This window comes from Odontomachus brunneus, unplaced genomic scaffold, assembly GCF_010583005.1.
Source record: "Odontomachus brunneus isolate Ranch 3 - 2012 unplaced genomic scaffold, Obru_v1 Obru_scaffold_258, whole genome shotgun sequence".
NCBI lineage: Eukaryota > Metazoa > Arthropoda > Insecta > Hymenoptera > Formicidae > Odontomachus > Odontomachus brunneus.
The window spans coordinates 317319-332569 of record NW_022639708.1 but is presented as its reverse complement, the minus strand read 5'-3'; the positions used below and the strand labels follow the sequence as shown (position 1 = coordinate 332569).

General features: G+C 35.2%; 1 protein-coding gene and 1 pseudogene across 8 annotated transcripts in view; one reads left to right on the top strand and one right to left on the bottom strand.

The window, feature by feature from the left end:
• Positions 1 to 757: 757 nt before the first annotated feature.
• On the bottom strand, positions 758 to 2549 carry LOC116852834 (annotated as a pseudogene).
• A 1637-nt stretch (positions 2550 to 4186) lies between these two features.
• LOC116852839 (zinc finger and SCAN domain-containing protein 2-like) overlaps positions 4187 to 15251 on the top strand; it is a 102867-nt gene continuing 91802 nt past the window's right edge. For 4 of the 8 annotated variants that reach the window (XR_004379861.1, XM_032833550.1, XM_032833552.1 and 1 more), the window contains exons 1-7: positions 4187 to 4513; positions 5878 to 6112; positions 6207 to 6328; positions 6404 to 6519; positions 6580 to 6719; positions 6803 to 6971; positions 8598 to 8793. Coding sequence is in view for 7 of the 8 variants with exons in the window: in XM_032833550.1 (XP_032689441.1) it covers positions 4379 to 4513; positions 5878 to 6112; positions 6207 to 6328; positions 6404 to 6519; positions 6580 to 6719; positions 6803 to 6971; positions 8598 to 8793 (1113 nt within the window). In the remaining variant the exon portion in view is untranslated. Of the gene's footprint in view, positions 4514 to 4564; positions 4743 to 4769; positions 4789 to 5356; positions 5803 to 5877; positions 6113 to 6206; positions 6329 to 6403; positions 6520 to 6579; positions 6720 to 6802; positions 6972 to 8597; positions 8794 to 15251 lie in introns of those variants that run through there. The other 4 variants (XM_032833558.1, XM_032833554.1, XM_032833555.1 and 1 more) reach the window with 4 other exon arrangements.

The window sequence follows — 15251 nt, the reverse complement described above, 5'->3', positions numbered from 1 at the left end:
AAGTGTCCACCGCACTTAAGAGACACGACGCCGAAAGAAACGTCAACAGCATAGACTCGCGAAGACGCGACACTGACGTCGTCCGCGCCCCGCGCACCGCGCGTCACATCACCAAATCCGCGTCTAAACAAACCTCTGTCAGGCGATACAAACAACCAAAGCCAAAGGCGTCGACACGTATTGTTCGATATATATATTGTCATTATCATCAGTTTAGTATTTTAAATATATTATTCATTATTATTTTCTTAACACACTGTTTCTCAATTATTCCGCCTATCACGAACCCGATCCGACAAGCGATTCAAACCCGCAACGAATCGCGGTTACAAATACAATTATATTACAATTGCGGTGACAAACCAGTAATCTTAAGAATAGTATAAGAAAGATACTATGTATTATTTATGAAAACCATAAAGTGTTACTTTGGTCATTAACTATTATATAAATTTATTTATTAAAGATAACAGCTTTACTTACTAAAATATTTTACAAACTTATTCTGAAATTGGTTATATTGTTTGATATTATATATATTTATTCTATTTAAAGATAATTGTATCTACATTTTGAAACATATACATAAAGTTAAAATATTTTTTAATATTACACATATAGCTATGCTATTTAAAAATAAGGTACACAGTACAATTTTATAACATATGTTTTTGTTAGATAATTTATACTTTATTTAAATTAAGACAAATATACCAGCAATAATTGATTACTTTTTCAAATATTAAAGAAATTTAAATAAACTCAAAGTAAATTTATTCATTATTTAAATTGTAGAAAATTAAAAACAAAATAAAAAGAATTGTTGATCATTCAACATGAATAAACCGCATTCGCAAATTATTCATTATAGCATTACGTTTCGCTGTAGCTACATTAATATTTTCATCTTCCTGAATATATTGTAACATACAATCTGGTTGATTGTCAGCATTATATACATCATCTATTAAATCGTTGTGTAAAATACAAATGTTGTGTAGGACGCACGTTGCTACAATATATTCAGGAATTTTCTTTAAATCTACAAGTGAGAATCTGTCAAATATTCTTCTCCATCTTGTTTTTAATATCCCAAAAGCCCTTTCGATCGCTATACAAGCTGCTGACAGACACAAATTATAATTTATTTGTTCTCTACTAAGATAACCATTATTTTTAAACGGCACCATTAAATTTAAGTGAAGGGGATATGCGGCATCTCCTACAATATAACTGTCATTTGGGAAAAAAATGTCTGGTTGTAATGTAATTATTAATGTTTGAGTTGCGTAGCACTCGAGCGTCGTGAACACTTCCTGGATGGCCTACTAGTATACTAGTAAATAGTAATTGTTGAATGCACACTGCCTACAAAAAAATGATAAAATAAACTATAATAAAGATAAAGATATTGCATATAACTGTGTATGTGTTATATATTTGCTAACCTGAAGATGAATAGCAGGGTATCTTTTATGACATATATAATCATCACCATATTCACTTGGTTTATTTATTTCAATTAAAGTCCCATCTATGGCTCCAATGACACCATATAACCCACTTACTCTATAAAAATCGCTCATTACTTTAACAGCTGTTTGTCCAGTCGGCCACTGAATAAATTGGTGTGACACTTGGAAAAGAGCAGATATAACTCTACGCAATGCACGAAAGCAAGTTGCTTTTCCAACTCCGAATCTATCGCTTACTGATCTGGAAATAAATATTATTCTATTATATATTTAATTATTATGATTATAAATTTATAAAGTTACTATTATAATTATATATAATAATAAATGTTAAGAAATTATTATAAGACATACCGAAAACTTTCAGGAGTAGCCATAAACCATAATGACATTAATAGTTGTTTTTTTTGCTGGAATTGGGTTATTTCTTATATCATTGTTTCTCGTTTCAAGTGTAGCACCAATTAATTGCAAAATAATTTCAAACGATGTTGGATATAACCTTTGAAAAAAATATAATTTACTTTATGCTTTTATTATTTCATATGTATAATGCATTACATATTTTTCTAATTTACTTACCTAAAGTGTCTTTTAAAATCTTCAGCATTTAAATTATTGACTACATTTTCAATATAATTATGTACTTTAAGAATTGCGATTTGATCATGTCTGTCGTTTTGAATAATTTCATTTAGATTTACCAATACATCATTTTCATCATCGCTTGAATCAGAAAAAAGGAACTCTACAATGCTTTCACTATCACTATCATTATCTTCAAATATATCAAGAAAATGATAAATTTCTATTTGTGGAACTGCCATACTCTGTGTTGTTATACATTCTTTTTAGGTTAATTTTGGTCAGTTTTCCCACAAAAGATATATAATACGCAAGATTGTTTTATTGTTTAATGCTGCATATTGTCAGACTTATCTCCTAAGTAGTGAGTAGCCAATAAATTGGCTTTTTGTAATACTACATTTTTTGGTGGAAAACAACCTTCATCATGTGCGTAATGCATTTGCGGAACGATCGCACAGTAATGCGCAGCATGATGCGTATGATGCGCTTTGCGGAACGCAGCCTGTGTATGAAAGTCCTTAGTACCGATCTACAATGGGCGCATTCAGTAGAAAAAGCGCTCAGTGAGCAATCAACGATTATTGGTTCTTGCTATTAGATCCATAAATCTAGACCAATTACATTGACAAATTACTCAACAGTTGCACAACAGTTGAGTAATTTGTCAATGGCCGCGTTCAGTAGAACAAGTGATCAGTAAGCGCTCAGTGAGCTCTTGCATCTGATTGGAGTATAGTTGGAGATCTAAAAGAATATGCCAAATCATATACAAGAGCTCCCTGAGCGCTTACTGATCACTTGTTCTACTGAACGCGGCCAATGTAATTGGTCTAGATTTATGGATCTAATAGCAAGAACCAATAATCGTTGATTGCTCACTGAGCGCTTTTTCTACTAAATGCGCCCAATAGGTGTAGTAAGCTTGAAGCGGTAAGTATCGGTCAACACCTCGCTTTAAGCTTTAAGCCTTAAGCAACTGACCAATCACAATCAATTATTCTCCTTACGTCTCAAGAATAAGCGATTGTGATTGGTCAGTTGCTTACGACTTAAAGCTTAAAGCGAGGATGTAGACCGACACTAAGAAATTAACAAGTCACAAATTAATAAACACTAACAAATCACGATTGATTTTTTTTCTATAATTCGACTATGATTGGTCAATTTTGTAAAGCTTAGAGCTTACTACACCTATTGTAGTTCGTGACTTAAGATTTCCTCGAAAAAGACATTTTGGAATGCAATCTAAGAAACATGTGGATCGATATTCATAGTCCGATCTTATATTTAATAGCGTGTTCGACTGGCCCTTGATTATTCGCTCCGAGAGCGATTAAAGACGTTATAAGTCTCTACTAGCCAATCATAAAGCTTATAAGTACTTGTTCGACCAATAAACATAGGCTAAATAACCTAGAATAGATTAATCCAGAGCCATTTGAACATGCTATAAAATTATCTTAAGCCCGTATCACACTAGCGATTGGCGATTGAGGATTGACGATTAACGATTCAAGATTGGAACTTGACCAATTAGAACAAAGCAAGCCAAGGTTGAAGCTCGTTGATTCGTCAAAATCTAATCTTCAATCGTCAATCATCAATCGCCAATGCTAGTGTGATACAGGCTTTAAGATATCATGAATCAATCAGAGCCGTATTCGCATCTTAAGACATTACTTAAGACGGTCTTGAAATAAGTTTCGACTATTAGCGTTTTTCATTGGCAGAATTGGTGCGCACTGAGGCTTGTTCACAGTATGTTATTATATTAAAAGATTGTCTTAAATAAATTCTCAAATATTTTTAACCAGTAATATAATATGTATAACATCCGTACGAATCATTTTATTACCTAAAATATTTTTGAATATGTATTTAAGACACGATCTTAAATATGAAAATGTATTGTAAACAAGCCTTAGTGTGCACTCAGTGCGCACTAGTTCTGCCAATGAAAAACGCTATATGAATACTGGCCATAGTCTATTCCTTTTAGCTGCACTGCTGAACTAGTGCAATAAGTTAGAGTGAGAAAAATCTATTTGTCTCATTTTAACTTATTGCACTAGTTCAGCAGTACTACTAAAAAGAACAAACCAATGCCTTTATTGCCGCGCATGCGTAAATTGTTCCGTCTCGCAACAGTAGAATGACCTAGAGAGGGTTGCTTAACCTCTTTAGTATAAATGACTGCAACCAAACTATTTAATGTTCATATACTGATATATAACGGTTAATCACATAGTGATATACACGCATCTTTTTATTTATTTCCACTTTGTAATCGGGATTGATATTTTGCATTAGTGAATATGGTAGCTGTGCATTTATACGATTCAACAATCTGTCGTTTGTGCGCAGCGGACAATGGTAACGAATTGTTGTTCGTCAATGAGACTGGCGAAGCGGACTTGAGTTTACTGATAAATCGATATTTGCCGCTGAAGGTAAACTATTGCCACTCTTTCAAAACGCCGGCTGAATACCAGACAACAACTTGATTTCCTCCTACTGATTCTGCTGGCTTTTAGTCTGTACAGTTACTGCACTAATCAAATACTCATCATTTCATATGTTACTTATTCGATTAGAGCTTCCGCACAAGAACATCCGTAACATGTTAAGTTTACGAATTTCTTTATGCGTTGTTAAACTTTAGTTTAAGTTTACGTACAGGTATTTCTTTATGCGTTGTTAAACTTAAGTTTAAGTTTACGTACAGGTATGGCCATTATATTGTCAGTACTTAACGTAACGTAACATGTTACGGATGTGTTTGTGCGTTGGCTCTTCCTTTTAAACTGTTGTTTTTAATAGATAAAGCTTCTAATTATTTTTGTATTTTATACAATACATGTTTATATATAATATATTAACATTTTTCTATATCATGAATATAGCCTAAATAAAGTTTTATGTAATATGTAGATATTTTAATTTTGTATTTTAATTTGTGTATATTGTATCTTTTAATTTTGTATTTTATATATATTAAAGAAAACTAATAATAATTAAACTAATAATAAGAAAACTAATAATGTTAATGAAGCATAAAATATTACTATTAATGTTACAACTAATTATAGTATACAGGATATCCCGCCACTACTGCATTATCTCTTAAGGATAGATTTCTGAGGTATGGTACAACACACAATGGTACAAGTATATGCACATGTTGTCCCTTTTCCAAATATTGATACTCAAATTCTATACATACAACAATATATGTAATAATCTGCCTTTTCTTTTCATTTAAATAAACATATCGCAAATAATAATTTCATCAAAATGTTATGAATAAAATATCACACAATACATTTATGAGAATCAGTAAGCTGTCACACATTTGACGTTTCTTTCAGGGATTTACAACTAATTTTGTATCTTATGCAAATTCTCACTTATGTGCATGCACCTGTATCATTATGTGTTGTACTTGAGCACGCGTACTTTAGCCAATATAATTGGTCAACTTTAATCATTTATAATTTGAAAAGTATTATAGCCTCGACATTTTTGCATTAGGATTTTTTTCTTCAAATTATCTCAGGAATTCACCCTTAAGATATAATGCAGTAGGGAGGAGACATCCTATATAACTATTATAGAGAATTTCAAATAATTAAGTATATGAAAATATGTAACACACACACATACACACACACAAACACACAGATTTGTAAAAAAAATCATATAGAAATCACAAATATCTGTTAACTAAAATGGTTTATTGGTATGCTCTATTAAAATTGTTGCATAATTTTACTATATTTCTATGATATATCTACTTTATACATTTTTCTGTAAGGTTCAAGATGATGGCAAATTACCAAGAACAATTTGTCCAGGCTGTAACATCCAACTAGAAGCAACAGTTCAATTTTTACAGTTGTTAGTAAATGGACAGCAAAAATTACGAGAAATGTGGAAACATGAAGTGGAGCAATGCAAAGCAGAGCGTTTGCAAGATAAAAGAGAAATTGTGGACTGCATAGTTCAGCATAATGAAGATGATCAGTATGAGCAACAAATAGTTGTTAAAGGTAACATAGCTTTTTGTCTATATATGTTTCTGTTGATAAATAAATTATAGCATTTTACTCAGTTTATATATTATTTGGGAATTTTTTATTATAGTGATGTCAGATGGATCCATGTATGCAGCAGAACATGATATGAGTTTACAAATGGAAGGCTTGACTAAGCCAAGAAGGAAACGTGGACGTCCACCCAAAGTACATACAGAAGCAGACACTTTGGTTTGTAATAATTTGCAATGTTAATTATTATCTAATATATGTATTATTAACTTTCTCATTTACATATGTTAAAAGGCAACAAGAGAAAATCCTATAGAAACTGCAAGCCAAGGTGAGGAAGATAAACAGGAAGAAATTGAGGAAGTAGATCGTGATGGAAGACGCAGAAGAAAACGTAAAGTTCCTAAAAGGTATATTAAAAGAAATATCTATTGTTTTAATGCGTGTTAATAATTAATGAATTTATGCAGATTTATGGAAGCAGTGCAAGGAAAGGAATTAGAAAGAATTTTTAAGGAGGAAGGAGTAATTGACGAAGAAGATGATGATTCTGAAATACACAATGATTCTGAAGAAGTGTTAAATCCTTCTATTCAGGATGGTCAGGAAGGTTTGCGTGATATTTTGAAAATTGTAATGTAAGAAATATAAATATTACTATTATTAATTCATATTTTACATGTTAATATGCAGAAGTAATTGGTCATCTTGAAACAGAAGAGGGCACAGACTTGGGCGAGTTGGTGGTCGTGAATCGTGTACGAGCACGAGGAAAGTCGAAGTTAAATCGACGAAAAACCAAGTTTACTTGTCAGCTTTGCGGCAGAAGTTTCCTACAACGCAGCAGATTCATAGTACACAAGTAATATCATTTTTTTTGTATTTAATATTTTAGAAAACTCGATTTAGGTTGTTAAATCATAGCAATAACGTATGCATGTATTCTATAATTTTATATTTAAAATCATTTTAAATATGAAAAAGATGAAATGATTTTAAGATTCCATTTAACCATTAAAATATGAAAAATGAAATTAAAAATTTCAGATATAAAATGATATTGTAAATGCTATCCACAATTTCTGGGATCTTGAATTTTTGATTTTTTGATTCTTTATAGTTCTTTTTATAGCTGTAATTCTTATAGTTTATGTAATTCTTATCATGCGCACATGCGCGCACACACGGAGCCGGTTGTCCCAACCTCTTGGTAAATTAATTGTTAGGTAAATCGCATGTCTTTGTCTAAATTGAAGGAAAAACAAAGACCAATAGACGATTTAATTATCGTTTACTTACCAAGAAATTGGAGCAACTTACACACACACACACACACACATACACACAGTCACTTTTTTCCGTAATTTTTGTGGGAACACAATGGGTTGAGATAAACATAATAATTTCATACTGTTCTGCGATATTTGCAATAAATTTTAAGATATTAATTAAAGAAAATTGGCCAATGATCACACGCGATATGGTAGATAAGCTATAGTGGCGCTGTCTATTAAATATTTATACGTTAAATCAAGCTGATCTAATGTATATTTATACAATAGGTCAAACAAAAAAGTCTTTTACCATTTTGTAAATAACCATAATAGGTTTTTAGATATAAATTAAAGAAAACGTGTGCATTATCGCGCACAATTATGTATAACAATTTTCTTTTATTAATTATAATAACTAAAAGTCTACGTGGTTATTGGCAAAACGGGCTTTTTTGTCCAATTTGATCTAATATACAAACACACAACAACACATATCGTCACTACACTAATCTATTATATTGCGCGTGATCATTCACTAAATTTCTTTAATTAATATTTCGACTATTATTGTGAAAATTGCAAAACGGCATGAGACTTTTATGTTCATCTCAATTCGTTATACGTTCACATAAAAATTGCGAAAGAGAGTTTGCCCTAATAAATATTGTGGACAGAAACGGACAGAAACAGATAGGATCTACTGCTGCAAATGCGAATTTTCTATCCGCATGTATTTGCAGATAGAACGGATAGTTTACAGTTAAAAACAGATAGAAATTCTGTCCATTTTTGTCTGTTTCTGTGTGTAATTTTTACCAGGGAGAAAAATTTTTACCAGAGTGAGACACTCTTTATAATTTTTATACATGTAATTATATTATAGTGATTCTTATAGTTGTAAATCTTATGTATACACTCACATTACACATGTACAATTTTATGTATACACTCACTTGCAAATGGTTTGAATATTTTTCCGTTGTATTTGGAAATATATGCAACCAACAAAAAAAATTATTTTCTGAAAATTACATGAAAACAAATTTTTTATTTAAATGTTAAATGTGATTTGAAATACGTCGAAAAAGTGTTGAAACCATTTTGTAAATGTGTATACGTTTTGTACTCACAAATTTCCTATTTTATAGAGTCATAGAAATTGAATGTTTTAAATATGTGTAAATTTTCAATTTATATAATGTCACACACTTTAGGAGCTTTCATAAGGGCGTCAAGTATGAATGCACACAGTGTAAGAAGCTTTTCACCAGTAAGGATAACTTGGCATTGCACCAGAAAACAACTTTACATAATACGAATTCTGCCAATGAAAATGTTGAAGCACCGAATTTTTTGGAGAAGGTTGAGATGTCCAATGCAGAACAAGATATTTCAGCATCGACAACCGAGGTAAAAATCGATATTAATGACGCGATTTACACGTGTACAAGATGCAATAAATAATTCGTATCGGAACAGGAGTATGAACTGCACATGAAAGTAATGCATGAAGAAATTTAAATAAATAAGTTATCAAAGTTTTTAAATGTGTAATTACAAGGAAAGCCAATAAGAATCGACGCAAGCTTTAAATTAAGAAACTCATTCAATCAATAAATAAAATAAGAAGGCATCAAACGGACACTCTAAGAATTATATAAACGTTTCGATTGTCACTCCGACTTCTTTGAATAGAAAAAATACTGGAAAATGATGTACAGGAATTATTTGACTATTTTCAGAGCCTCTGCCGAAAATCTTCATTTATAGTTAGTCTCGTGTCGATCTCGATGGAATGTCTGTCGTCTTAGATTTCAGTATTTTATATGATTATGATAAATTCATAATCAAATAATTCTTATGCATTGCTTTTTAGAATTTTTCCCAATCGAGAGGATCGGGATGATGACCAAAATATTTAGGCAATTTTTAAAAAAGTACATTAAATGTACCATTTCTTATGTCTGTTCTTGCTAGCTTCTTCATCTTCTGTTGAATACAGAAATTCTGTAATGTTTGCAGCAAGAATTTTGTATATAAATACATGGACCCATTATCTTAGAAAATAGAGATCGTATAAAAAAGTTCTTCAAACAAAAGTTATTTGTTTTTTTATGTAGAATAAAATTCCGTAATAAAATATATTTTTAATAAGAAATACATTTTTCTATTTAAAAAAGCAAAGTTGACCTCCAAATAACTTTGAAGACTGAGGCCAAGGTTTTAGGCTCGAGCAATTTTTGTTCAGGTCACTTTTTCCGAAAATCTTATCCTGAAGATTTATTCAGGTGTATCTATACATTTGGCTAACTCTCTCTCTTTCTACATGTTGGCTCCACTTTTCTGGCCGTATGCGGAGTCCATGTATAATACGTCCATGGTTGTACTCGAATGTGAATGCAGATTACAGATTTGTGTGTGAGAGACAGGAAAAGATAGGAGAGGCAGGGAGAGACGGGGAGAGATGGGAAGAGCCAGGAAAAGACAGGGAGAGACAGGCAGAGATGGGGAAAGACAGGGAGAGATAAGGAGAGACAGGGAGAGACGGGGAAAGACAAGGAAAGACAGAAAGAGATAGAGAGAGACAGGGGGAGACAAGGAGGGACAGGAGAGGCAGGGAGAGACAGGGAGAGATAATGCAGATTACAGGGAGAGACGGAAAGAGACAGGAAGAGACAGGGAGAGACAGGGAGAGACAGGGAGAGACGGGAAGGAACGAGGAGAGACAGACACAGGGGTAGACGGGGAAAGACAGGAAGAGACAAGGACAGACAGAAAGGAACGGGAAGAGACGGGGAGAGACAGGGAACGACAAGGAGAGACGGGAAAAGACAGAAAACGACAGGGAAAGACAGAGAGAGGGAGAGGGGAAGAGGGAGGGCGGGAGGGAGGGAGAGAGAGAAGGGGGGGGCTAGGAGAGACAGGGAGAGATAGGAAGAGACAGAAGAGGCAGGAAGAAACAGGGAGGGGCAATGCAGATTATAGGGAGAGACAGGAAGAGATGGGGAGAGGCAGGAAGAGACAGAGAGAGACAGGGAGAGACATGGAGGGACAGGAGAGGTAGAAGAGGCAGGGGCAGACAGGAAGAGAGGGGGAGACAGGGAGAGACAGGGAAAGAGGAAGGGACAGGGAGAAACGGGAAAAGATAAGGAGAGACAGGAAGAGACAGGTAAGGCAGGGAGAGACAAGAAGGTACGAGGAGAGACAGAGAGAGATAGGAGGGCCAAGGACAGGCAGGGAGGACAGGAAGATATGGGGAGAGACAGGCAGTGGCAGGGTGAGGCAGGGAGAGACAGGGTGAGACAGGAAGAGACGGAGAAAGGGAGAGACAGGAAAAGACGGGAATAGACGGGAAAAGACAGGGAGAGACAGGGAGAAACAGAGAAAGACGGGGAGAGACAGAGAAAGACAAGGAAAGATAGGGCGAGACAAGGAGAGAAGGGGAAAGACAGGGAAAAACGGGGAAAGAGAGAGAGACAGGGAGAAACAGGGAGAGACAGAAAGAGACAGGAGAGGCAGGGAGAGACTGGAAGAGACAATGCAGATTATAGGTTTGTGTGTGTTTTTCGCGACGTAATTAAAGTGTAATGAAATATTATGAAAGGAGATGAAAGGCGCGCGCATAGTGCGCGCTGTGTGCTAGTACGATAATAAAATGTAATACGAAAACGTATATGTATGGTGTTCCAAATCACCCAGAGTCCGAAATTTTTTTGTAAATGCGACATTTCAGAAAATAATCCTTCAAATAAAAGTTATATGGTTCGATGGAGGATATAAGAAAGTATCATTGGTTTGACCTTTGGTGGCGTCGTCAAGGTCATGTCAAGGTCAACTTTGCTTTTTAAATAGAATAAATATTTTTGATTACGGAATTTTATTCTACGTAGAAAAACAAATAACTTGTTTGAAAAAAATGTTTACGACCTCTATTTTCTAAGATATTTACGGAAAATATCTATAAAATTATTGATTTGAATAAGTTTTTACTCGAATTCTATTGACTCCGAAAAATAGCAAGAGATAAAAATTATCTACTTTTTTTTTTTTATAAAGCTCTAAGAATTTTTTCAAAAATTTCTAATTAATATTTTAGTACTGCTTTTTCTTGTATTTTCTTCATTTTTTTCATTCTGAAAAAATTCTCAAAGTTCTACGAGAAGAAAATAAACAATTTTTGTGGTTTGCTATTTTTCGATAAATTTGATTGTATGTAACCTTTACTGATCCCCAGTATGGGGTTACAATATCCATAACAACTCTTTCTCGTCGCTACGCACACACACACACATCTCCATACCCTATCTCTTACATCTAATCTTACAACTAAATCTTACATCTAACTTATATCTAACTTATATATCTAACTTAACCTAACTTAACCTATCTCGTGGACCTCCGTTTTCTTCTTTTTCCCTTCCCTCCCTTTTCTCTCTCTCTCTCTCTCTCTCTCTCTCTCTCTCTCTCTCTCTCTCTTTCCCACCACTCACTCAACCCCTCCTTCCGCCCGTATCCACTCCTCCAACTTTTTCATCCACTCCTCCCCCTTTCCTTCCTCCCCCCATTTTATCCCCTCCAAACCCCCCCTGGCATCTCTCCCACACATGTTCCCAGCTCTTCACTTTCACATATCCTACATTTCCTCTTCTCGCTCTCCCAATACAAACTCTCCCTCATTTCATTCCCCATTCTAAACCTGATTACTCTCCTCCACTTTTCTTCTGCCCATCCCTTCTCTAAATATTCGGCTATCCCTTCTCCTTTCACAAACTTTAACTATTTATTACTCCTTGATTTCCTAATCTTTTTCCATTTCTCTTTCTTTTGCATCTCTCTCTTTCTCTCTCTCTCTCTCTCTCTCTCTCTCTCTCTCTCTCTCCTCCAACTCCTCGTATCCTTTCTCCTCTTTCCTTACCTTCCATCCTCTCTCTTCTATAAATAATTTCCTTTCTTTTTCCCAGTCCCCACGATCGTGCCTTTTTTCCACCTCTGCCACATTTCCTCCCAACATCTTACCATTACCACTCCTTTTCCTTCCTCCTGTCTCCTCTCGAAGTCCCAAGCCCTCTTCCCTGCCCTCCCTCTCATCTTTTCCCTTCCCACCTCCTTCTTTATCATATATCTCGGCGTTCTTCTCTCCACTCCCATTGTCCACTTCACAAACCTTTCTTGAATTTTCTCCAACTCCTCCCTCTCTCTCCATCCCCAAATCTCCGCTCCATACCCTATCACTATATACACTAATCTATCGAACAATACCTATCTACTCTAATCTATCGAACAATACCTATCTACACTAATCTATCGAACCATAACCTTCTTTTCCAATCTCTCTCACATACTCTTTACTATTCCCTAAACCTTTCTCCACCCCAAACCGCTCTCCTCCTATCCTTCACCTGCGCTTTCTGTCCTCCATTCCTCTTCAAAACATATCCTAAATATCTAAACTCCTTCACCTCCTCCAATTACTTTTCCTTCCATCTCCAGTCATACCTTTTCTCTCCCTCCTCCTCTTTCCTGAACTTCATAATCTTCGACTTGCCCGCATTCAATTCTAACCCTTCCTATCCAAGTACCCCTCCACTCTCTCTATCATCGCCCTCATATCTCCTTCCTCCTCCGCCAACAGTACCACATTATTCGTATATGCCAGTGTGTAGTATTTCTCTCCTCCTATTCTCACTCCTTCCCAGCCTTCCTTTTTCATTATCCCCTCTAAATCCGTTAACAAAATGTTGAATAACACCGGACTCAACGGACACCACTGCCTCAACCCCCTACTCGTCCAATATCTTCCCCCTATCTTCTTCCCCATCCTCACCCTACTTCTCGTCTCCATCATCAATTCCTCCATCTTTACCATTAAACCCTCCCTCACTTCCCTCTCCCTCATCGCTTCTATCAACCTTGCCCTCTCTACCGAATCAAAAACTGCCTTCAAATCAATGAAAAATGCTACTATTTTTCCCCCTTTCCTCCCCAACTGTCTATTTATTATACAGGGTATAGCAAAAGTACCGGAACGGCAAGATAACTCGGCGGGGAAACATTTTAGAGAAAAATGTTTCAGACAAAAGTTGTAAGGCTTAAAAAAACGCATTCAACGATAGTAGTTATTTGACATAGGATGGCGTCGCCAAGATCAGAACAAGGTCAACTTTTTTTTTAAATAGAAACACATTTTTTATTACGGCATTTTATTCAACGTAAAAACGCAAACTTTTGCTTGAAAAAATTTTTTATACGACATCTATTTTCTAAGATATTTACGTAAATGTCTACAAGATTATTAGTTTCAATAATTTTTTACTTGAATTCTATCAACTTTAGCGGAAAATATGAAGAGATAAAAATTGTATATTTTGTTCTCATAGAGCTCTGAGAATTTTTTCAGAATTTTATATTAACTTTTCAGTACTTCATTTTCTTTCTCAACTCTCTCAACTCTCTTCTTTCTCAACTTTCTCAACTCTCTTCTTAGCTCCCTCTTTTTCTCCCTGAAATTCCTAATCCTCTCATCCTCTCCTCCCTCTCCCTCCTTTACCCCTCTTCTCCTCCCCCTCACATACCTTCAAAGTTCTCCTTATTCTTTCCATCACTTCCACCATCTCCTCCTGCCCTCCTTCCCTATCTACCTGAATCTTCTCTAACTCTTTCAAATTTCCCTCTTCCTCATCCCATTTACCTCTACACTTTCCCGCCCTTCCTATCTTCCGCCTTTCCCCTCTCCTAACCTCCTCTCAGCTCCACGATTACTGGATGATGATCCGAGTCAATTTCCTCGCCTACCTCCATCCTTATCACCTCTCCCACTACCTCCCCAGACCCCAATATATAATCAATCACTAACTTTCCCTTTTGTGTTTCTTAAAAACACATCATTCTTTCTCTTCTCTATCTTCCTCCTCCTACTCTCTTCCCCGCTTTTCCTCCTCCTTCTCCTTCTTTTAAACATCTCCTTCAACATCCCCATACTACTTCTCCTTTCCTCCTTTAACAAACCCCGTCTCTCCTTCTGCATTGACCCTCCATTCCTTTCCTCCATATCTCTCTTCTCCAACCTCTTTTCTTACTCTCTTTTTCTAATCTTATTGTTCCTTTTCTCTTATTCTTATCTATCTCACTACTCTCTAGGCTATGCTCCTGCCTACCTCTGCTTGCCACCCTACCGTTACCTTCTTCGCTATGCAGTTCCTGTTCACTCACTCATATATCTCTCTCCACCTCTCCACTCCTTCTTTTCTATCTTAACTTCTCCTGCCTTCCAACTTCGTCGCCCCTTTTCCAGCCTTTCATTCTTCTCTCCCTGTCACTCTCACACTCCCCTCACTACCCTTCTCTTCCTCACATTCACACCATCCCTCAACACTAAATCTTTTTTTCTTTTTCACACTCTTTCCACACGCTTAACTTGCCAGTCATCCAACACACACTGGGAACGGAAGTCAATTCGATAAATTTGATAGATTTCGAGTAAAAAATTATTGAAACCAATAATTTTGCAAATATTTCCGTAAATATCTTAAAAAATAGAGGTCATAAAAAATCTTTTTAAAGAAGTTTTAGTTTTTTTACATAGAATAAAATTTCGTAATAAAAAATTGATGTTTCTATTTAAAAAGCAAAATTGACCTTTGAATAACCTTCAAAATGACTCTCAAGGTCAAAATCAATGTTACTTTCAGTTGTCCCCCTCTAAACTCGACAACTTTTGTCTGAAACATTTTTGCTGAACATGTCTAAAGAATTATCAGGAATCACCTTATGGGACACCTTTGCGTGCGTGCGTGCGTGCGTGCGTGCGTGCGTGCGTGCGTAGAACAAAAAATTTCTTTATATTTATTATGTAAAAAATTTTTGTTTTT